The sequence below is a fragment of the Phanerochaete carnosa genome, assembly GCF_000300595.1.
Source record: "Phanerochaete carnosa HHB-10118-sp unplaced genomic scaffold PHACAscaffold_4, whole genome shotgun sequence".
Lineage (NCBI taxonomy): Eukaryota > Fungi > Basidiomycota > Agaricomycetes > Polyporales > Phanerochaetaceae > Phanerochaete > Phanerochaete carnosa.
Window position 1 is genome coordinate 1 of NW_006767631.1, and position 18,207 is coordinate 18,207.

Consider the following 18,207-nt stretch of genomic DNA (forward strand, 5'->3'; position numbering starts at 1 on the left):
CACGAAAGCCCTCCGGAACTCCCTCACAGAGTTCGGACCTTTGCCTTCCAGTTTCACCTCAGCAACGTCACCTCGCCTCGCTTCGCTCGGCTCGGCTCCCCCCAACCCTAAACCCTAAGGGGCCCAAATGCCAATTTTTTCTCTTTTCAAACGGTAGCTCCTATTTTGCAGGCCTAGGTCTAGTAGCTTCTATCAGGGCCATCAGGGCCTGTCTGGGTAACTCATACTTTGCTGTCTGCCCAGTATTTGTCTCTGTTTGCCCTTATTATGTGTCAACTTAATTTGACGCATGATATTGCATGCCACTGCACAATTGGGTTATTAACACAATACTGTTTCACCACACAGCATTGCTTTATATGAGTGTCTACAATATAATGTTTTTCCTGATCGCGCGCCGCTGCACGATCGGGTTTTTAACACAATACTGTTTTATCACATGGTATTGCCTCATATGAGTGTCTACAATATGATGTTTTTCCTGATCGCGCGCTGCTGCACGATCGGGTTTTTAACACAATACTCTTTCATCACATGGTATTGCTCTATATGAGTGTCTACAATATGATGTTTTGCCTGATCGCGCGCTGCTGCACGATCGGGTTTTTAACACATTACTGTTTCATTACACAGTATTGCTTCATATGGGTATCTACAATATGATGTCTTTCCTGATCGCGCGCCACTGTGCGATCGGGTATTTTTCTTGTTGGCCACTGAATATTGCCATTTGACAGTATTTACATCTGAAAGTGCTCTCCAGAGTGCATTTTACTCTTTTCACAGTGCTTGCAGATTTTTAATCACACAACCCACATTTTAACCACCAACCCCCCTCCAAAAGAAGAGTAGAATACTTCTTGAGGCTGTTGAACCTAAATGGATTGTATCTATTTCTGAGAAGTCTTCAGAGAAAACTGGAGAATCTGGATCTTTATTTTTCCCAGGCAACATAAGCCTTTAGTTAGTAAGGAAACCGGTTAGTAGGTGTGGTTCATTCCCCCTCGCGGTGGGCTCCACAGATGTCATAAAGAAAAGGTTAGGATAAGAAAAGTAAGTAAAATAAAAATGAGGTTTGGTATAAAGACGATTCTAGGAGAAATCCTAGAAGGTTACTTTTTCATAAAAGAGAATGGAGTTTGGTCTGTTCTAAACTAAAAGCAAGAAGGGTATAGTATGGAATACTTAGATTTGGTTTTCCCAATCTTTTCTTTCCAGGGTTCACTGGGTTAGCCTTTCAACCAAGCTATCCTGGTGTTCGTGGAGGACTAATTCAAGAACCACCTACTAATCTGCTTAAGTACTCTAAAGCCTCACTTGCCTGTTTACAAGGGACTTTTTAAGGAATCTTAGAAGATGGGCTGTAAGAAGGTTTGGTTAGTAGCTTAAGGACTAGCTATCTGGGTTAGTAGAATAGAGTTTTTAGATAAGTAAGAAAAGAGGGTAATAAAGACAAGTTAATGTCTTGGTTAACTTAGTAAGCTTTGGCTAGTAAGAACAATTTAATGTTCTTAGAGGATTTGTATAACTTGAAGCAGTCTGAAGCTTCCAATTTAGAGTTGAAGATCAAAAATAAATTTAATCTCTTTACTGCTAGTTTAATTACTGTAAGCTCTACAGGAGACGTACCACAGTCTCAAATAATGACGCCACTAGCTCTCGCAGTCTAGGGTTAGTCAAATAGTGAACTCGTGCACTATACCAAGGGTGTTTCCCTTCAGGTTATTTGAAAGTCAGAGGCTCTACTGTGCTTAAGGAATTTCCTAGGCTTTAAAGAAAGGAGTCTATTCTCTGAGAGCTAAAGAGCTCAGGGGATTAACTGCAGGTTTGCTGCTAGCTAAATCCTTGAGAGTGTGTGTGGTGCTTGGTGGGTTTGTGGGTTCGTGTCTTTTTGCTCTCAGAGAACCTCTCCTATTTATACCTTTCAGCCTGTTGTTCCTTAGCCAATAGCAAAACTGGCTCGTCTATTCTACTGTAATTACTAAGCTACTTCTACTTTTATTAATAAGCATTTTGTCTGTATTAGTCAGCCTTCTGTCTGTTTTACTAATGTATTGGTAAGCTATTACTAATGTTTGTTAGAGTATTACTATATTTTGGTAATTCATAGCTATTGAGCATAGACTTTTACTAAGCATAGTTTCTAAATTACTAAGAAGCTAAGTCATATTATTAGTCATTGATTCACTTTTAGTAAGCTTGAGTGTTTATGCTTACTTTGCAGCTCTGAGTAAGCAGTTTCTTTTTAATTTGAATACCTATTATTCCTTTAGTTTTCCTATACTTATAGTTAGGGTGCATGACAGCGTACTCCATCCGTGGGACCTTGGTTGAATTTCTGCAGGAGGCTACTACATACTAGAGAACATGAATGTTGTGCTTTCACGCTAGTTTCTGGGCTGCAAATGGTATGCAACGGCACCCAGAGTGTTCACCTGGTAAAGAGCCAGGAATGCCTGGGAATGCTAGGTGTGAGTTCTGCAAGAAAATAACATCAGCATGTAGTACATACATTTACTGAGGCTGCAACTACCTGCAGCCTTGCATCTCACTCTTTCCTGCTGTGCCCTTGCCTCCTACATCCCAATCACCCAGTACTCTTCCTCTCCCTTGTGCATGTCCAGAATGTCATCCAGAGGTCATATATTGATCTTGTAAGGCAGGTAGAGGTGTGTGGGGAGGAGGAGGAAGTGTGGTAGGAAAGAGCAGGGTGACAGTGGTAGAGGAAGAAGTCATGTGATGCCTCGAGCACCCTAGTGGGTCGCCACCACCACTGCAACTATCACACCACCAAAAATAATATCAAGCTAGTATGCAAGCTGGGCTTTGAGATTGCTGTGAACATCAGGCAACTAGTATTTATTAAGCACGAAATCACTCCAGTAGCCACTATACTTGTCATACATCCAGCTCCTACTCTTTACGCTCATCCACAAGATCATCTGGATATAGCTACAAAAGTATCAGTATGCATTTATCATGCACAAAGGTTGAAGCATACCTTTCCTGGATTAAACAAGTTGTGTGGATCAAGTGTGTGCTTAATTGTCTTCATAAGCCCAACAGTGCCTGCACCAAGTTCCTCGTGTAGATACTTGCGTTTACCCATCCCAACACCATGCTCTCCTGTACCTGGCAGATAATAAGATTGTTAGTAAGCCTGTTTAATAGTACACAAGCAGAAAAGACAAACATGTGCCGTCAAGTTGGATTGCACGCTTAACCATCCTGTGCACAAGTCCGCGCACGACAGCCAGCTCCTCGTCAGTTCTGAATAGCAGCACTGCGTGGAAGTTGCCTTATCACCCATACATATAACGAACAGCCAAAAGAAACGAATCAGCGGTACAGCAATCAGTACTGAGCATCTATAAATGCAAGACACGCACACACCATCACCAGCATGCCCAATGATTGTGCTCACAATCCCACTGCTCTCGATGTCTTGTTTGGTTTCGTACACAAGCTGCGGAAGTTTACTGACAGGTACACTTATGACAAGTATTCGTCAGCATCACCAAGATGTCATGCACCGCAGCAGGTACTGCATAGCAGCGGGACGCACCAGACATCGGTGCTCCAAGCCCTACTCCCCTCAACCAGTGCCAGCGCAGAATATAACGCATTCTTCCGATCTGCCCAAAGTGCGTCTGCCTCGGCCTTTGATTCCGCGCATGTGAAGCTTGTCCCACCGTGCGAGGTACAGATCTGTCGGTTCACGGGTAAGCATCTCGGTTGCCAGCATACCTCCGATGGCTAAAACATGCAAGCTCTAGCGTGAGGATGAATTGGACGCACCTTCTCGACAACGATACTTCCCTCTTTCATGATTGACGGCGTCGACCCTTGCAACTTGATAAATAGCGAGTCTTTTTCAGGCCACTTGCGTGTACTCTGGCCGTAGAGGTTCGACGAGCGCATGAATGCATCATCGCAGAGCTCCACGCACTCTGCGATATCAAGCGCGGCGAGTTTTTAGTACGTTAGGTTGTGCCGTCGCAGGGTATGTGAGACGCAATCGCGGGGCCAGGCAGGGGTTGAGTTGGATAAATGATTGTCAGACAGCACGAAGAAACTGCAAAATAAACGACGCACGTATTCCAACCCCACTATTAACAATCTCCCTTGCCGCTTCGGATGCGGCACGGACGTCGGGGAATTGAACGACGGCAACTGTTGTCGGGAGGACGGGTGCAAGACGGAGAGTCGCTGAACACGTAGTCAGCCCAAGATACCAAAAGGTCAAAGCAACCGGCGAAGGGTAAATTCGCTTGGCCGGCCGGTAGCGTCGTCATGCCGCGCTACATGGGTGGACAGGTTATAAATTGGACCGATGCACGCACCTTCCGTGATGATCCCCAATGTACCCTCAGCTCCAATGAACAGCTTTGTTGTGTCGAAGCCTGCGCTACTCTTTCGCGAACGCCGTCGTGTCTTAATGACCTCGCCTGAGGGTAACACGACCGTCTTTGGTCGTGACGTTGAGCCGAATCGATCGAGTGCGTTGACATCCGTGCAGACGTTCAAAGTTTGGGAGCCAAAGGAGTCGGTGGTTTAAGGAGATACGAGTAGTCAGGGGAGATGTGAAGACAGGGATAGACATGGCGTACAATATTTAGAAACCATTCGCCCTTTGAGGTACCATACCGCACCGCGTTTGCTGCAAGAGAGGTGCGCTGTCAGCATCACGGCTCCTATACTTTAGTCCGGGGAGCGTACTGCCCGAGCATCCTGTACTGATCATCCCGCCGATGGACGCACCCGGTGCAGGATCGATCTGCGAGGGGGAAGGTTGTGTTAGGTGGCCACGCTGATTTAACCAACGGCGGACGTACGGGAAAGAAAAGCGGGATTCCACGTCGCTTCAGTTCAGCGTTGATCTCTATCCATCCTATGCCGGGCTGGCAGACAAGATCTGAGTCCTCCTCTGTGTCGCCATACCGCCGGAGTGGTAAGCACGAGGCATGTGGGCAAGGAAGAGCATGTAGCGGGGAGGTACAGAATAGAACGATCATGCAAACCGGTCAGTCCCACGACTCGTGTAAGGGACGCTTTGCACTCGCCGTGTATCTCAAGAATCTTGTCCATATCCCGCATGTCGACACAAATAGCTCCTCCAGGCGGCGCGCGCCAGTGACCCTCGATGGACGTGCCACCGCCATAGGTGACAATAGGCACAAGATGCTTGTTTGCGATCTTGACAATTGCGACGACGTCGGCAGTGGAGCCAGGGAAAACGACGACAGTAGGATCCGAGCTTGGATGGTAGTCGTTCTCGCTGTAGCCGTGCGCATGCAACACCTCGGGGTCGGTCGAGACTCTTTCGAGCGTGTCGTCCGTGTCGTTCAGCACTACGCGTAGCTCCTTTGCAAGGGTAGCCGCATCAACTTTGGTCTCCTGTGCGAGCTGGCTGCGGTTGGATGCAGCGACTGTGCCGGCGTGCACTTTGCTGGTCGTCGGTTGGACCGTCGAGTCGGCGTGCGTCGGACGCGCGAAGAAGAACGCGGACGTAAGTAGGACACCCGCGCCCAAACCCAAGGCAGCATATCCCAGACCTGTTGGAGGCCGCGCAGAGGTGCTCGCGAGGCGCGCCGTCCGCGGTTGCAAAGTGCGTACGAGACGTGTGCGCAGCATTCCACAGGCCAAGCTTCGTGTCGACGTCGCCGTTGAGGATGAAAGAGTTCGTCTAGATGCCGCTTCATCCCCTTTTTGGCGGGGATCGGAGCAGGCAGGGCCGTCATGCCCCCGCGTGAGTACACGCTGAGAGCGCGCCTTCGCAGCTGACGTCGCTAGCAGCGCATCCCGCGCGGGCCCGCGGACTCTGGAAGGGACGGCGGGGTCATCACGTGTCAGCCTTCGTGGCGTCAATGACTTAAGACCGGTGTTGTAGTATTTGAGGTGCGAGGCGCACTGAGCTGCCGGATGCGCATCAGCCGCGCCGCACCGAGACACCGACATGATGCGCTCACCGCGTCATGCCATATTTGGATATGGCTTTCCCGTTTTAGATATGACGCGCGCAGAGCACTCTCGGCTCTGGCGCCGGTTCATTCCCCGCCGCGTTTCTCAGCTTCCTCAGCGTACTAAGTAGTGAACTGTGTATATTAGGAAGTAGATAACATATATAAGAACACGATGTATTATCCTAGAAATTTACCGTCGATTACTCGTGAATCCCCTGCCTGCGCGATTCAATTCACAACAACCGGTACCTCTGAGGCAGTGATGTGCAAGACGGCGATTAAACGTTCTGGACGGCGTTTGGACGAGAAAGCGTCCAAACGTCGTCCAAACGTCGATGGTTGAATTGATGCATCGGCATCCTTCCCCTTTTTGGCGGGGGTAGCCGCCAGGCCCAGCAGCCGGCTGGAAACAGAGCAAAGCAAAGCCACGGTAAGATACATTATGAGCGTAGAGACATTGTAAGAGAATGAACTATTATAGTACTGAGGGTCCTTGAATGAGGGATTTATGACATCAGAAGGCTCAATAGGATAGCAGAAGGACAGTACACTTTGTGACTATTCTCTGCGCCAGCTGTACACATCACATGTCAAAACAGGTGATATAGGCTTACTGAGGAATAATGTTTGACGGGGACCGTTACCATGTCGCTGCATGTTGTCACTTGTATCCGGAAGGACTGGCAGAATTCATCGCCGGTCCTACCGAGGCGGCTGTCGAGCGCAAGACGGACATTGCTGTGAATATGCTGGTAAAATAGTGGTCAACATGACTGTGCGGAATGCACCTATTGGTGTTTGGCTAAGTATTTACTCCCTTATCTGTCGGGGAGGGTTGCGCCGTGCAGCGGTGCGTATGTGTACGAGCTGTGCACAAACGTCGATGGTGCGGGCAACAATGAGATAAGGAACATACCTGAGACATCTGGAAGTAAGATCTTTTTGGGCAGGTCCATGGCGTAGTATCTCTGCTGCTGTACCTGAGAGCTTTGCTGTCTGGTCTTGGAGACTCATTAAGATCTCGCCTCCTTGTCGCGCAAGCAAGGCTCTACTGCACGGTCGGCTCATATGGTGAGACATCAGCATTTTATATGCTGCACTTTCCTATATTTTTTGTGATTCTCTGTGCCGATCTCATTGCCATTGCAGAACAAAATCTTTTCCGTCTGCTTAGGACGACGACAAGCCTGGCGCTCCCACAGGGCAGCGGTGATCTCCGAACGATTTCTGATTGGCTACTATATGGACGTCGAGCCATGAGAATAGCGACCACTTTGATTGATCGCCGTCCAAACAGTGTTTAACCATTAAGTCGTCGTCTCGTCCCAATATTTGGACGGACGTCCGCACATCACTGGTACATCCACAAGAGTCACAACAAAGCGAACGCGAATACATATCTTACGGGAGATGAATATGCAGACACTAGTGAAAATGAAAAAGGCAGGTATTCCAGCGACTCCAACATTGCATTATTCTGTATCATAGTAGTGAATCCAGCTTTGAGAGTACCTCCAACACACCCGCGACCAGCTCGAAGCAGAGGTCCTCATCACTAAACATTTCCTTCTTGACTTCTTGAACAAGGCCTAAGATGGCTTCGCGTCCGCTGCCAACGCTACCTATGCCGATACGCTGCGCAGCGCGGCGGCCGTTCGCACGCACGCTGTTTCCGTTCGGCGAGCTAGACGCTGAGCCGAATGGCCAGGCAGCGAACTCCTGGATAAGGTCTTCACAACGCTGAAACGCGGCCTCGCGCTCCTCATACGTGAGGCGGCTGAATGCGTTGTCGAGTACACTCGCGGCGTAGGCGGCGGCGGCGAGACAGACGGCGCGCATTGCGCGGGCCTGGGTACCTTCCTTGTCTAGCGCGCTAGGCGGGACGGCAGAGGTGGTACTTGTGAGGAGTGAGGTGACACGGATGATGACCGCTTCTTTGGTGCGAACGTCCGCGACAGGGTGGGTGGCCATATCGAAGAGAATAAAGTTACGCTTCTCGGTGCGCAGGACGCCTTTGTCAACAAGCCCTTTTGCAAGCCGTTCGCGAACCTGCTTCAGTTGGAAGCCGATCTTCATGACGTTCCATGTCTCTCCTGATTAGCAGAAGCATGGATCAGCCCAACATTCGCGCATAAAGTAACGCCTAGAGTTACGGCGCGACGGAATGGGTGGGATAGGGTGCAGATGAAAGTAGTGAATTTCTACGCACCGCTGAGAAGGTCTATCCAGGTATTTACCGCCATGCGCTCGCCTGTGGTTTCTGTCTGCTTCATCATCTTAAGTGCCTCGTCCAGGATTGTCTCGCCCGTTAGTCGGGTATCAATGACTTCTACGATTCGCTCCGAGGGTGGGAGGGAGCGGCGTGCTGGATCCTTGACAAGTGCAATACGTCTTCGGAGCGCGAGTTCGATGAGGATGCACCCTCGCAAAGCGTATGAGATGTTGTCGTTCCAAAACGAAAGGTAGCCCTGGTGAAGAGTGCAATCAGCAAGACATGGACGGAGACGAACATAGGAGAGATAAGAAAGGCGATAGTGCGTATTCCGTACATAAAATCCCCAATACGTTGCGGATACGAGCGGGGCACGCGCGACAAAGTGGGTTCGTAGCTTGCATAGCGATGTCCGAGCGCTCTCCAGCAGGTAGCGTACAAGGCACACTCCCGCTGTGATAGAGGATGGCACCAGCGCCGTAGACGCCGTATTTGTTGAGGTTAAAGAAAATATGTCTCGTGATGTGTGAAGAAAGCCGTTCTGGATGCCATTCATGATGCCAAAGCGTGCATTGCGGGATGACAGCCGAATGAGAGCCAAACCGACCACCATCCGACGAGATACGAGAACTGTGCAGGTTCACCGTAAGTCGCTGCTGGCATCGTCGTAGCCGGGCATGCCAACCCGGCACAGGGCATGACGTGCCAAATTATCACCACAGCGAGGCAGCAAAGCTGCTTGTCCTTGCAACACGGTAACCCCACCCGAAGGGGACGTACAAGAGTCCTGATTTGTGCGAAAGCGCGGTCGGACGAGTCCACGGCTCCTACGCATCAAACGCCGAGCGCATGTCCCCTCGCCGAGAGACATGAGGTTCCAGAAAAGCACCTAGGATACGAAAGAGTTGTAGAGTTGACAAAGCTGACTTGCCTGTTTGTCTTTGAGACCTAACAGCAAGACCTCCTCCATGATCGTGAGCCTCGGTGCTCTGCCCCCTTGCTTCGCATCCTCCTCGTCCTGGTTGATGAGATCTCGTGGGTCGAAGGCAATCTTGCTACCGCCTTCGAATGCGGATCCTGCATGTGAGCTGGACGCATGTATGGGCCCGGATGCACTCGAGGAAGGAGTGGGCTTGCTGGTGGTCGCGTCATCGTTGAGGCCCCATGCGTCGTCGTCGTCGTCGGCTTGAGAGGAAGTATTCGCTACGCGCCGCCGTTGGAGACCACCAGCAGATGACATAGCACGACCGTCGATGCGGTGTGGTGGGATGGGGAGTGAGAGACTGTATGGGGGACGAGGATCATGGTGTGATGCGCATCTGGCTGCGGAGGGCGCTCGTGACGGCCTTGACTGAAGTTTGCTCCCGACGACCACCACGACCGCGGGCACGATGTTCGCATCGTCAGCGAGCACTGTTTCGTTCTACTATCACCGATGCTTTCCCCCAGCGTACCACTGCTAGCTTTTGCTTGTTCATTGCAGGCGCCTGCAATGACCGAATATCTTGCGACGTCTCAGGCTTCATGCCTTTAGGTCCCAAATGTGCATGCGTGCACCCTGGATATAGCTAAATCCTGGAAAACCTCGAATGCAATACAGCTATCGTACAGAACCTCCTCCTCGGTCTGTCACACCTCGTTCTCACCCATAATTCTGCTCTGACGCAACCGCCTGATGAAGGACGTGTCGCCGGTCTTCGTACGCTCAGCCTCTAGCCTCAAGTTGGGCTTTGGACCCCACCCTATCGCTCTTCGGACCTCTTCCCTCCAGGATACGCTGGAATCTGTCTCAAGTGGCCCCAAGGTTCATGCAGCCATATCGACTAGCTCCACCGAACCATCCAGCCCGCAAGGCGTCTCCATCAGAGCATTAATTACGGCGTGTCTTCGCACCGTTTTCAAGCAGTGCACATTTCAGTAGTCTTGCTGTTGTGATGCATATTCCCTCGTATGTCCTAACGTACTGCTTATACGAATCTTCCTGAAGAATATGTCTCGCACGCTCTGATGACCTGCGCCCAACGTTCAACGCTGCCTTCGGAACTCTTAACTTTGTGGTGAGGCTCTCAGTAAGCTTGTCTCAAGTCGGGGCGCAACCACCAAATCCATACAATTCCTTATCGCTGGAGAATGTGCGCGACCTCGTGCTCCTAGATCACCATCCTTCACGCGATTTCCCGTTTGTGATGTCGTTCGATGGCGTTTTGCCAAAGTGACCCGTCAGAGAAGTCAGTATGTTAGACGTTTGCACATGATGCTAGCTCATTCTCTAATGATAGAACACCTTAGTAATTGCAGTTTCCTTGCCAAGCTTCGATGCATCACCTACCCTTGTTGCCCCACTCGCAATGCCAAGCGGCTCCGAAGCGTCGTCTACGTGCGTCCACTATTATCTATCAGCAACGTCGACTTCTCGGACGTCGGCACCGAGTCTTCCATGTGGCGATTATCTGCATCTCTTACATCGGTGCATGTGATAGAGATCAACCATATTCTTCGTGCGCATCACAGTGTGGCTCGGGTTCTCGGCAGGCCGGTCAGGTGGCGGGGGTTGCGTCGTTCTTTCAGGCTAAAATGATACCTTGAAGGCAGTCGAAAGCATATGCTGCAGACATGAAGAAGCAAGAGGACCATCTGGTTAATGATACGCATGAACGGTCTCAGCACAGCACGGATGTCTTTGTCGAGTCTATAAAGCTTTAGAGCAAGCACAGTCGAGCTTCAGCCCCAGGTCTCTCGACTCCGCAGCCAACGAACCAGGCCCCAGACTCGACACCTCAGCTTTTAACACCCTCGCGATGTTCGTCTCCACCCTCTTCGTTCAGGCTCTCCTCGCCGCTGCCGTCTTCGCGCTGCCTTCCTCCAAGGAGCGCCACGATACCCGGATTGCCCGTCGTGCTGGCGGCCAGCGCTCGTCCCACCCGAGGATCACCAACGAGACTAATGTCGAGTACAGCTCGAACTGGGCCGGCGCCGTCTGGAACTCGCCCCAGGTGCGTTCAGTCGTTTGCACACATGGTGCGGGGTATGCTGATGGGCTTTCACACAGGGCACGTACAAGAGCGTCACCGCGACGTTCACGGTCCCGACCCCGAAGGAGCCCTCGGGCTCGTCTGGCTCTCACGCCGCATCCGCTTGGGTCGGCATTGACGGCGACACCTGCGGCAACGCCATTCTCCAGACCGGTGTCGACTTCACTGTCAGCGGCAGTTCTGTCTCCTACGATGGTACGCTCAACTGTACCTCTCTCCCCCTTGGGCGTACGCTTAGCATCAGTCCCCTCTAGCCTGGTATGAGTGGTATCCCGACTACGCTTACGACTTCTCCGGCATCAGCTTCAGCGCGGGCGACAGCGTCACGCTGACCGTCACCGCGTCGAGTACGACGTCGGGCACGGCCGTCATCACGAACAACAGCAAGGGCAAGACCGTCACGCAGCACATCACTTCTTCTAGCGCTCTGTGCGAGCAGGACGCGGAGTGGATCGTCGAGGACTTTGAGGAGGGCAGCTCGCTCGTCCCCTTCGCCAACTTTGGCACCGTCACCTTCTCTGGCGCGTCTGCTGGGACCAGCTCGGGCTCCGTCGGCCCCTCGGGCGCAAACCTCATCGATATCCAGCAGGGCAACAGCGTGCTGACGTCCGTCTCGACCTCGGGATCGAGCGTCACCGTCTCCTACGTTTGAGGATGAAGAAGCCGCACCTGACTGCATAATAGTGGTAAAAAGAGGGTTGTAGGATGGACACGCGGAAGGATTTAGTTTTGTAAACACTGGTACTGTTGTATAACATTGCTCAAAGATGAATGTACGCTTGTATCCTGCTTACATCAGTTCCCTTGGCTTGGTTACATTCCAATGATTTAGGTGATAGACTCCATCAAGCGTCCGTAAATTGCCGGACTGCCAGCTGTACACGTTAAACATACTGAGGCGACAGTACAAACGGCAAGCGCCGACTCTCAAGCACTACGCATATTCCACGGCAAGGACTAATCCCATCCATACTCTGTCGACTGGCCGTAAGTGGGCTCTGTCAGAGTGGGGAGGCTTGCACGGTGCGCGAACTGGGGAGTGAATGACGGACTAGCGGGAACCTGTCCAAAGGCTCGTGCAGAGGGCGCGTCGGTGACCAAGGTAGGGGTGAATTCGCTTGCACCTGCGCGAAGGGTCGTACGTGCAGCAGCTGTAGATGGGCTTTTTGGTACTACTTCCGTCGCTGTGCGAGCCGCTTTGGCTTTTTTCCTCAATATTTTCTGCTCTTTTTTTAACCTGTCTAAGATCGACTCGGGATGGATTAGACTCGAATCCCTGGCGGGCGCGACGGTTGGAGACTCGGACGGGACGACGGGAGTAACAGGCTGAGCAGAAGCAAGGTTTGGGCTCCTTATTGGTGGGAGTCGAGCGACAGCAGCGTTCATTGTCGCCGGGGGCAGTGGCGGAGTGGTGCGATTGGTCGACTCTGTGCTGGAAACAGATGACCCGGCTGGAAGTAGCATCGATGTCCGTGCACGATCTTTCGCAAAAACGGCACGCGCGGGACGAGTAATAGACGGCTTTGAGGCAGACCTCCTCGGTGCCGCCACACTGTGCGAGGGAAGAAGCAGTGGTACAAAGCCTTCAGAAGGACCTGAAGTGCTACACACAGCCGGATTAGTTTATCGCAGTTCAGCTGAAGAGCCGCAAAAAGCACTTACATCTGGAACCTGTACAGCTCGCTAAGGACACTCTCGAGTCTGTCTCTCTTCTGCAACAGCTGAAACCGTTCCGCCGTCACCTGCTGATCTTCCGCGAGGTATATGCCGGCACGCTCGGTTGCCTGGTCGGTGCCTAATGACAGGCCTGCGATAAGCGATGGCTGGAGTTCTCGTTCGATGCTGCGTAGAAAGTCATGGTCCACGACTCGAGGTATGTTGTCAATAATGCGCTGTAACCAGTAGTTACTAACCGTAAAACAATGTGAGGTTTAGTGTCCCGCACCTTGTAGCAGACATGGAAGTACGCGGACGTTTCCGCCATAACAATGAGCTCTTGGTCGTATTCGTCTGGTCCATGCAACCTTGCAAGAACGTCCTCAGAGGCTGGGTACCCAAGCCGCGCTAGCAGCCCCAACGCCTCCTGCACCAGCTCGGGGTCTTGCTCCGTTTGATTTGGCTGGAGTACAAATAAGCGCACATCCTAGCACAAGCAATCGTCGTGTTCACCTTACGTGCGGCCTTGTAGTGTGCCAAATACTTGTCTCGATATGACGAGAAGTAATGGTCGTTGCTTGTGAACGGAGGGTACTCCAAGTCTAACATCCATCTTACCCTCTCGAGCGTCTTCGACTTGGCCTTCTCTATCTCCTCCTCAACAATCGTATGGACGTGGTCGAGCAACGGAGTCGCTTCAAAAGTGCCGAAATGCCTCTGAACGAGATCATAGAGTTCGTCCGTGGTTGCCTCGTAGACAGTCGTAAAACAGGTGTCGCAGTGGTCCTCCCAGGACTCAAATACCTTCTCAATCAGGGCGACTTTTGCAGAGAACGGGACGTTGTAGGGTAGTTGACGCGCCAAAGAACTTAAAAATATGGGTAAATATTAGACAGCGGAGAGCAGTGAAGGCTGACATGCCTTTCAATGTGCTTGCGAACGTCGTTCAAATACATCGGCATGGCATCTGACTCATGTTCATCGAGCTCGGACTCGCTATCTATAGAGGACTCGTAGTTCCGACGTGCATGAGGCAGCGAGCTGTCGTACGGCTTGAACTGAGGTGCAGTTCTCCGGATATCCCTCTTGAACGTTTTGTACGCGGGGCGGCACTTTTGTATCAGCCGCTCGTGTGATTCCGCGCCTCGAATCAATGACTGGACTTTGTCGCAAAAAGACGTGATCATTCGCAGGAGCTCGCTGGCGGGATTGTCCGACGGTGGTGGTGGTAAGGCGCTCAGCCGCTCTCGGACGGTGTCGAGCGACTCCTTGGCCTCCCTACGCAACTTTGGAAGCCTAGAGCAAGGAAGAGTCAGTACAACAGGTGATTGGCCGAAGGAAGAGCATACTCCTGATTGATGAGAGTCCCTAGGAGATTGCTGAGCTCTTTCGTGAGATTCGGAGTGCCCATGCGAGACTGTAGATCCGACCGTTTGTTCCAAGGGTAAGTCGTCTCGAAGAATCTGGCCTCGCGCCGTCTAGCTTCGGCGTGTGAGATTTCGCCCTCCAGCTCCTTAGGTGATGGATGCTTCGTGATAAAGTAGCCGTCTGCGGGACATTGTCGTCAGAATTATATTACGTGGAGCTTTGCACGGTACAACGTACGCCTCAACGAGTGGCTTGAACCTTCAAGAATGGTAAGCCAGCCGTCTTCCTCTCCATCCTGGATTAGATCAGCTTTGGTTAGGACGCCTGCAACGAAGATGTAGTGTCAAGGTGCAGAATGTGTAGGTGACACCGTACCGATAGTTCTATCGCCTTTCTCGTCAGAAAGCTTCGCCAGGCGAGCGGCACCTTGGTTACTCATGTCATCTGGACACTCATGTCAAGAAAGGTGACAAGAATTTCAGACATAGTGTCGCACCGCGCATGTTAATTGTCAGGAGAATGAGCGTGTTGCCCTTAATGTGCTCCTCCACCATATTTTTAATCGCCTCGATGTTGCTTTCGTCTTCGTCCTCCCCGACCATCGATATGATGCCTAAATACGTCAGAGAGGTCTCGTTCCAGCGTCAGTAAGGACCCACCAGGCAAGTCGATGAACGAAAGGTCGGGTAGATCTGGTCCTTGGAGGTCTAAACACACAACGTTACTCGAGAACTCCAGCTGTTCCTGGGAGATCTCTGGCTTCTCTCCGGGCTTCAATGATGTCGTATCAAAAATCTCAAAGGAACCCTTTGCTACCCCTGGGTTCAGGATGGCAAGCTGAGCTCGACGGATCATCTCCTCGAGCTCAGCCTTGTCATGAAGAACCGGGCCAAAGCGTTCTTCTTGGACAGGATAAATTTGTCGGCCATTGCCATCTACTTCGCGCCGTAGCAGAATCTGACATTGCCACGGCCTATCACTGTTCGTCAATCGACATTCCATTGGGCATCTATGAATGCAGTAAGCTTAGAAGGGGCCCGGGCTCCAAGATCCTACCAACCTTGTACAAGCCCGACCGGCGGCGCGAGGGACAGCTATCTAGAAGATGTTCAAAAAAAAATAGGTCGTTGAGATAAGTGGGCACTGACTCCGCTGATAGCTTCGACCAGAGAGCTCTGGGAATAAGGTCAGCCTTCCCCATCGTGCGCCGTGAACGACTACTCGCCCACCTTTCCGGCACTCTGGTTGCCTATCACTGCAATCCTCGGCAGGTCGAAGTCTGCTTCCGCTCTGCAGAATATCATTCAGCCAAGGATTCCAACAGAGAGGGTGCATAAAAACTAACCCCAGAGCCCGGAGGGAAGTGATTAGCTTGATCGTCTTCCGGGCATGCACTGCGAACTTCGACGCGGCGATGTCGGTTGAGCTATTGCCAGTATCTCCCATACTTGTATTGGGCATCGGCACCGAGAGTACGTCGTCGATGCTGGGTGCGGTGAGAAGTAAGAGCGGATTGAAGATCGCGGCGCGAATACAACAAACCCGGAGTACAAGAAGCACCTTTTCTAGCCTCGGAGACGCTCATACTTATCTTTGCCAACAGTTACGACTCCTAATCAACTAGCATTGATGCACATGTCGTTCTTGTACGAAGCTGCTCAGCATGTCACAGTGTACAGCGGGAGAAGAGGGGCCCCATTTCTACCAAAATCCCGACTGACAAGATCGATCTCCTCTGCAGTACAGCACCTCTCGACGGTTTCACACAATGACGTGAGCCGTGAGTTTCGAGGCCGTGGACTCAACAAGAAACATGGTGTTCGCCAACATAGCGGGCGAAAAGCTGGACATGCAACGATGTCGCAGTGACTTCGCTCTCGGAGATCGCGGGCCTGATGGCTTGCATTAGGTCGAAGTAGCGAAGTGCGCCCTAATCTGTAATGACGAAGACGTTTTAGGCGGAGAGCTGCAGACAAGATTAGAAATAAAATAAAACCCCGCGTAACTTTCCCCAATTTCGCTGACATAATCTCGATATCACAGTCGAGACGAAAGCAAGAATATTTGATCGACGACTCGATATTTGTTACTTAGAAACAACGAACTGTCCTTGTCCAAACAATCACTGCCTTGCTGCCAGGTGCTGGAAATCTAGGCGTCCCGGTCACCTGGCCGAACCTGTACGCCAACGTTGTGGTAAGTTCTCCGGCTCGCAGCGGCACGCTCCTCAAGCATCCTCGATACGACCATTCGATTCTTCATATTGTCGATGCTGCTAACGATTTTGGCCCAGCATTCCCCGTGTTCGTCACATCCGATATGGTTCGACGTGATCTGTGCGAAAGGGTACACATCCGCGCAGAAAGCGGCGACGCGCTGCGGGTCAGTAATATGTGACTGCCCGAGACAGAGTTCGCGCAGGTTCGATTCGGTCGGGAGTGGTGTAGGTGTGGGTACTTGTGACGTATAAATTGGTACAAATGTGTTTGTGATGGCTAACTCTCGCATCTGAGGGCAGTGCCGGGCAAAGCAGCTGAGGTCCTCGACTGCTACGGTTATACACGCCGGAACGTCCACAGGATAGAAGCTGCAATTGGAGCTAAGGTGCAATTTGCGAAGGCGCGGAAATGCAAGGGCGATGTCTTTCATGTTGTTCGCGGTTAGGCGCAGTGGAACATCCGCAAGATCGAGGCTTTCTAGACTGTGCAAGTCAAAGATAGATTCCAGCACAGACCCGTCAGCGGTCCAGTCAATCCAGATAGGATCGTCATGGTATATCATGCCGATTGAGAGATGCCGCAGGTCTTTAAACTTCGGAACGATGGGGAACATGGCGTAGAAGACGTCAGGGGTAAGCCCGTGATCAACGGTGTGAGCAGCAAAACGGATTTCCAGCGACTCCAGATAGAGCGGCGAGACGATGTGGAGGATCGATACTAGATAAGAGATCTCCTCGAGACCATATGTAACTTTCAAATGGCGAAGTGTCCGGAACGGCTGAGCGAGTTCGCGCATAATATTCGCGTAGTCAAGCTCTGCCACGCATATGGTGAGGGAGACGAGATTGGGCAATGAGGAAAGATGATGGAGACCGGCAGGGCTGTACGTCATGAACACGTGTAGCGCACGTATGGTTGAGAAGGAGGAGATGGCCTGTTCGAACTCTGGGATCTCAGACGCGTGGCCGGTGCGCTCGGCCTGTGAGGACCACCGGAAGTATAGCAGAGTCGCAGACACGGACGCCGTCAGCTCAGCAATATTTAATGAGTCTCCATCGTTGCGCTTTTGTATGGCCAGTTCTTGTAGCGGCGACTGTTTGAAAGATGCGAATCCATGGCCAATCTGGTGACCTCCAAGCACAGTTAGGCTATGGAGGTTGGGGAAGGCCGCTGTCCGAGAGTATAGATCTGCGAGGGTACGCAGGCAGCTCTCTGCTACGCCATATCCATGATAAAGGTCGACGAAGGAGACCGTGAGACGCCGGATACGCCCTGCATGATGTTCAAATCGGCGGCTTTCTGCAGCGGATGGACGCCGCTGGAAACTCTACATGCATATCGCAGTTAGTAGAGTATCCGGCCACCCATCAAACATTGTGTGCGTACAAGGGTACGGCCTTCTATCGAAAAAGAGACCGCGGGGGAAAGACATAGGAGAACGGGTCCCAAGCTCGGAACATCTCTCCAAATCGCATTCAAGGCTGGTTCGTAGAAAAATTGGCAAGAGAGAGCTAGGTTGACGAGCCCTCCATCTGCATGGTCAGCAATATTCTGCGCTATCTCAGAGATACACAAGCAGGCGTGCATAGCCGGTTACTGAACAAGATGTCGTGATGATAGCGGTTCTGGTGCGAGGCTGTACGGTGGGCGCTCTGCCAACGAAACACGCGCTTGATTCAGACTACGGCTCTAAGCTGCTTTCATCACGAAGCGAGATTTCAGTTAGGTGCCTGCCTCGTAGACAGTACACGACCAAG

General features: G+C 51.6%; 4 protein-coding genes across 4 annotated transcripts; all 4 read right to left on the reverse strand.

The window, feature by feature from the left end:
- Window positions 1-2,977: 2,977 nt before the first annotated feature.
- PHACADRAFT_140835 (uncharacterized protein) lies at window positions 2,978-5,714 on the reverse strand (the record flags this gene model as incomplete). Its single annotated transcript, XM_007394027.1, has 11 exons — window positions 5,038-5,714; window positions 4,836-4,922; window positions 4,720-4,777; window positions 4,611-4,660; window positions 4,344-4,467; window positions 4,096-4,209; window positions 3,799-3,950; window positions 3,566-3,708; window positions 3,394-3,491; window positions 3,194-3,298; window positions 2,978-3,132 (listed from the first exon to the last, which is right to left on the reverse strand). The coding sequence occupies exons 1-11, from the start codon at window positions 5,632-5,634 to the stop codon at window positions 2,978-2,980; spliced, it is 1,683 nt and encodes a 560-aa protein (XP_007394089.1). The 5' UTR covers window positions 5,635-5,714.
- Window positions 5,715-7,242: 1,528 nt separating this feature from the next.
- PHACADRAFT_253249 (uncharacterized protein) lies at window positions 7,243-8,153 on the reverse strand. The gene has a single exon (XM_007394028.1). It carries the CDS (start codon window positions 8,037-8,039, stop codon window positions 7,446-7,448), a length of 594 nt encoding a protein of 197 aa, XP_007394090.1. The 5' UTR covers window positions 8,040-8,153; the 3' UTR covers window positions 7,243-7,445.
- A 3,290-nt stretch (window positions 8,154-11,443) lies between these two features.
- PHACADRAFT_207519 (uncharacterized protein) lies at window positions 11,444-15,754 on the reverse strand. Its single transcript, XM_007394029.1, has 14 exons — window positions 15,577-15,754; window positions 15,461-15,521; window positions 15,380-15,406; window positions 15,292-15,329; window positions 14,891-15,240; window positions 14,728-14,844; window positions 14,607-14,675; window positions 14,469-14,555; window positions 14,213-14,411; window positions 13,818-14,159; window positions 13,377-13,731; window positions 13,153-13,326; window positions 12,870-13,099; window positions 11,444-12,810 (listed from the first exon to the last, which is right to left on the reverse strand). Exons 1-14 carry the CDS (start codon window positions 15,690-15,692, stop codon window positions 12,165-12,167), a joined length of 2,811 nt encoding a protein of 936 aa, XP_007394091.1. The 5' UTR covers window positions 15,693-15,754; the 3' UTR covers window positions 11,444-12,164.
- A 628-nt stretch (window positions 15,755-16,382) lies between these two features.
- On the reverse strand, window positions 16,383-17,063 carry PHACADRAFT_159813 (uncharacterized protein; the record flags this gene model as incomplete). Its single annotated transcript, XM_007394030.1, has 1 exon — window positions 16,383-17,063. One exon carries the CDS (start codon window positions 17,061-17,063, stop codon window positions 16,383-16,385), a length of 681 nt encoding a protein of 226 aa, XP_007394092.1.
- Window positions 17,064-18,207: the final 1,144 nt, after the last annotated feature.

Coding starts and splice junctions, on each gene's coding strand:
- PHACADRAFT_207519 (XM_007394029.1), bottom strand. CDS start 15,692: ATGCCCAATACAAGTATGGGAGATACTGGCAATAGCTCAACCGACATC. Junction 14,676..14,727: donor CCTGACAATTAACATGCGCG/GTGCGACACTAT, acceptor ATGAGTGTCCAG/ATGACATGAGTAACCAAGGT. Junction 13,327..13,376: donor ACTACAAGGCCGCACGTAAG/GTGAACACGACG, acceptor TTTGTACTCCAG/CCAAATCAAACGGAGCAAGA.
- PHACADRAFT_253249 (XM_007394028.1), bottom strand. CDS start 8,039: ATGAAGATCGGCTTCCAACTGAAGCAGGTTCGCGAACGGCTTGCAAAA.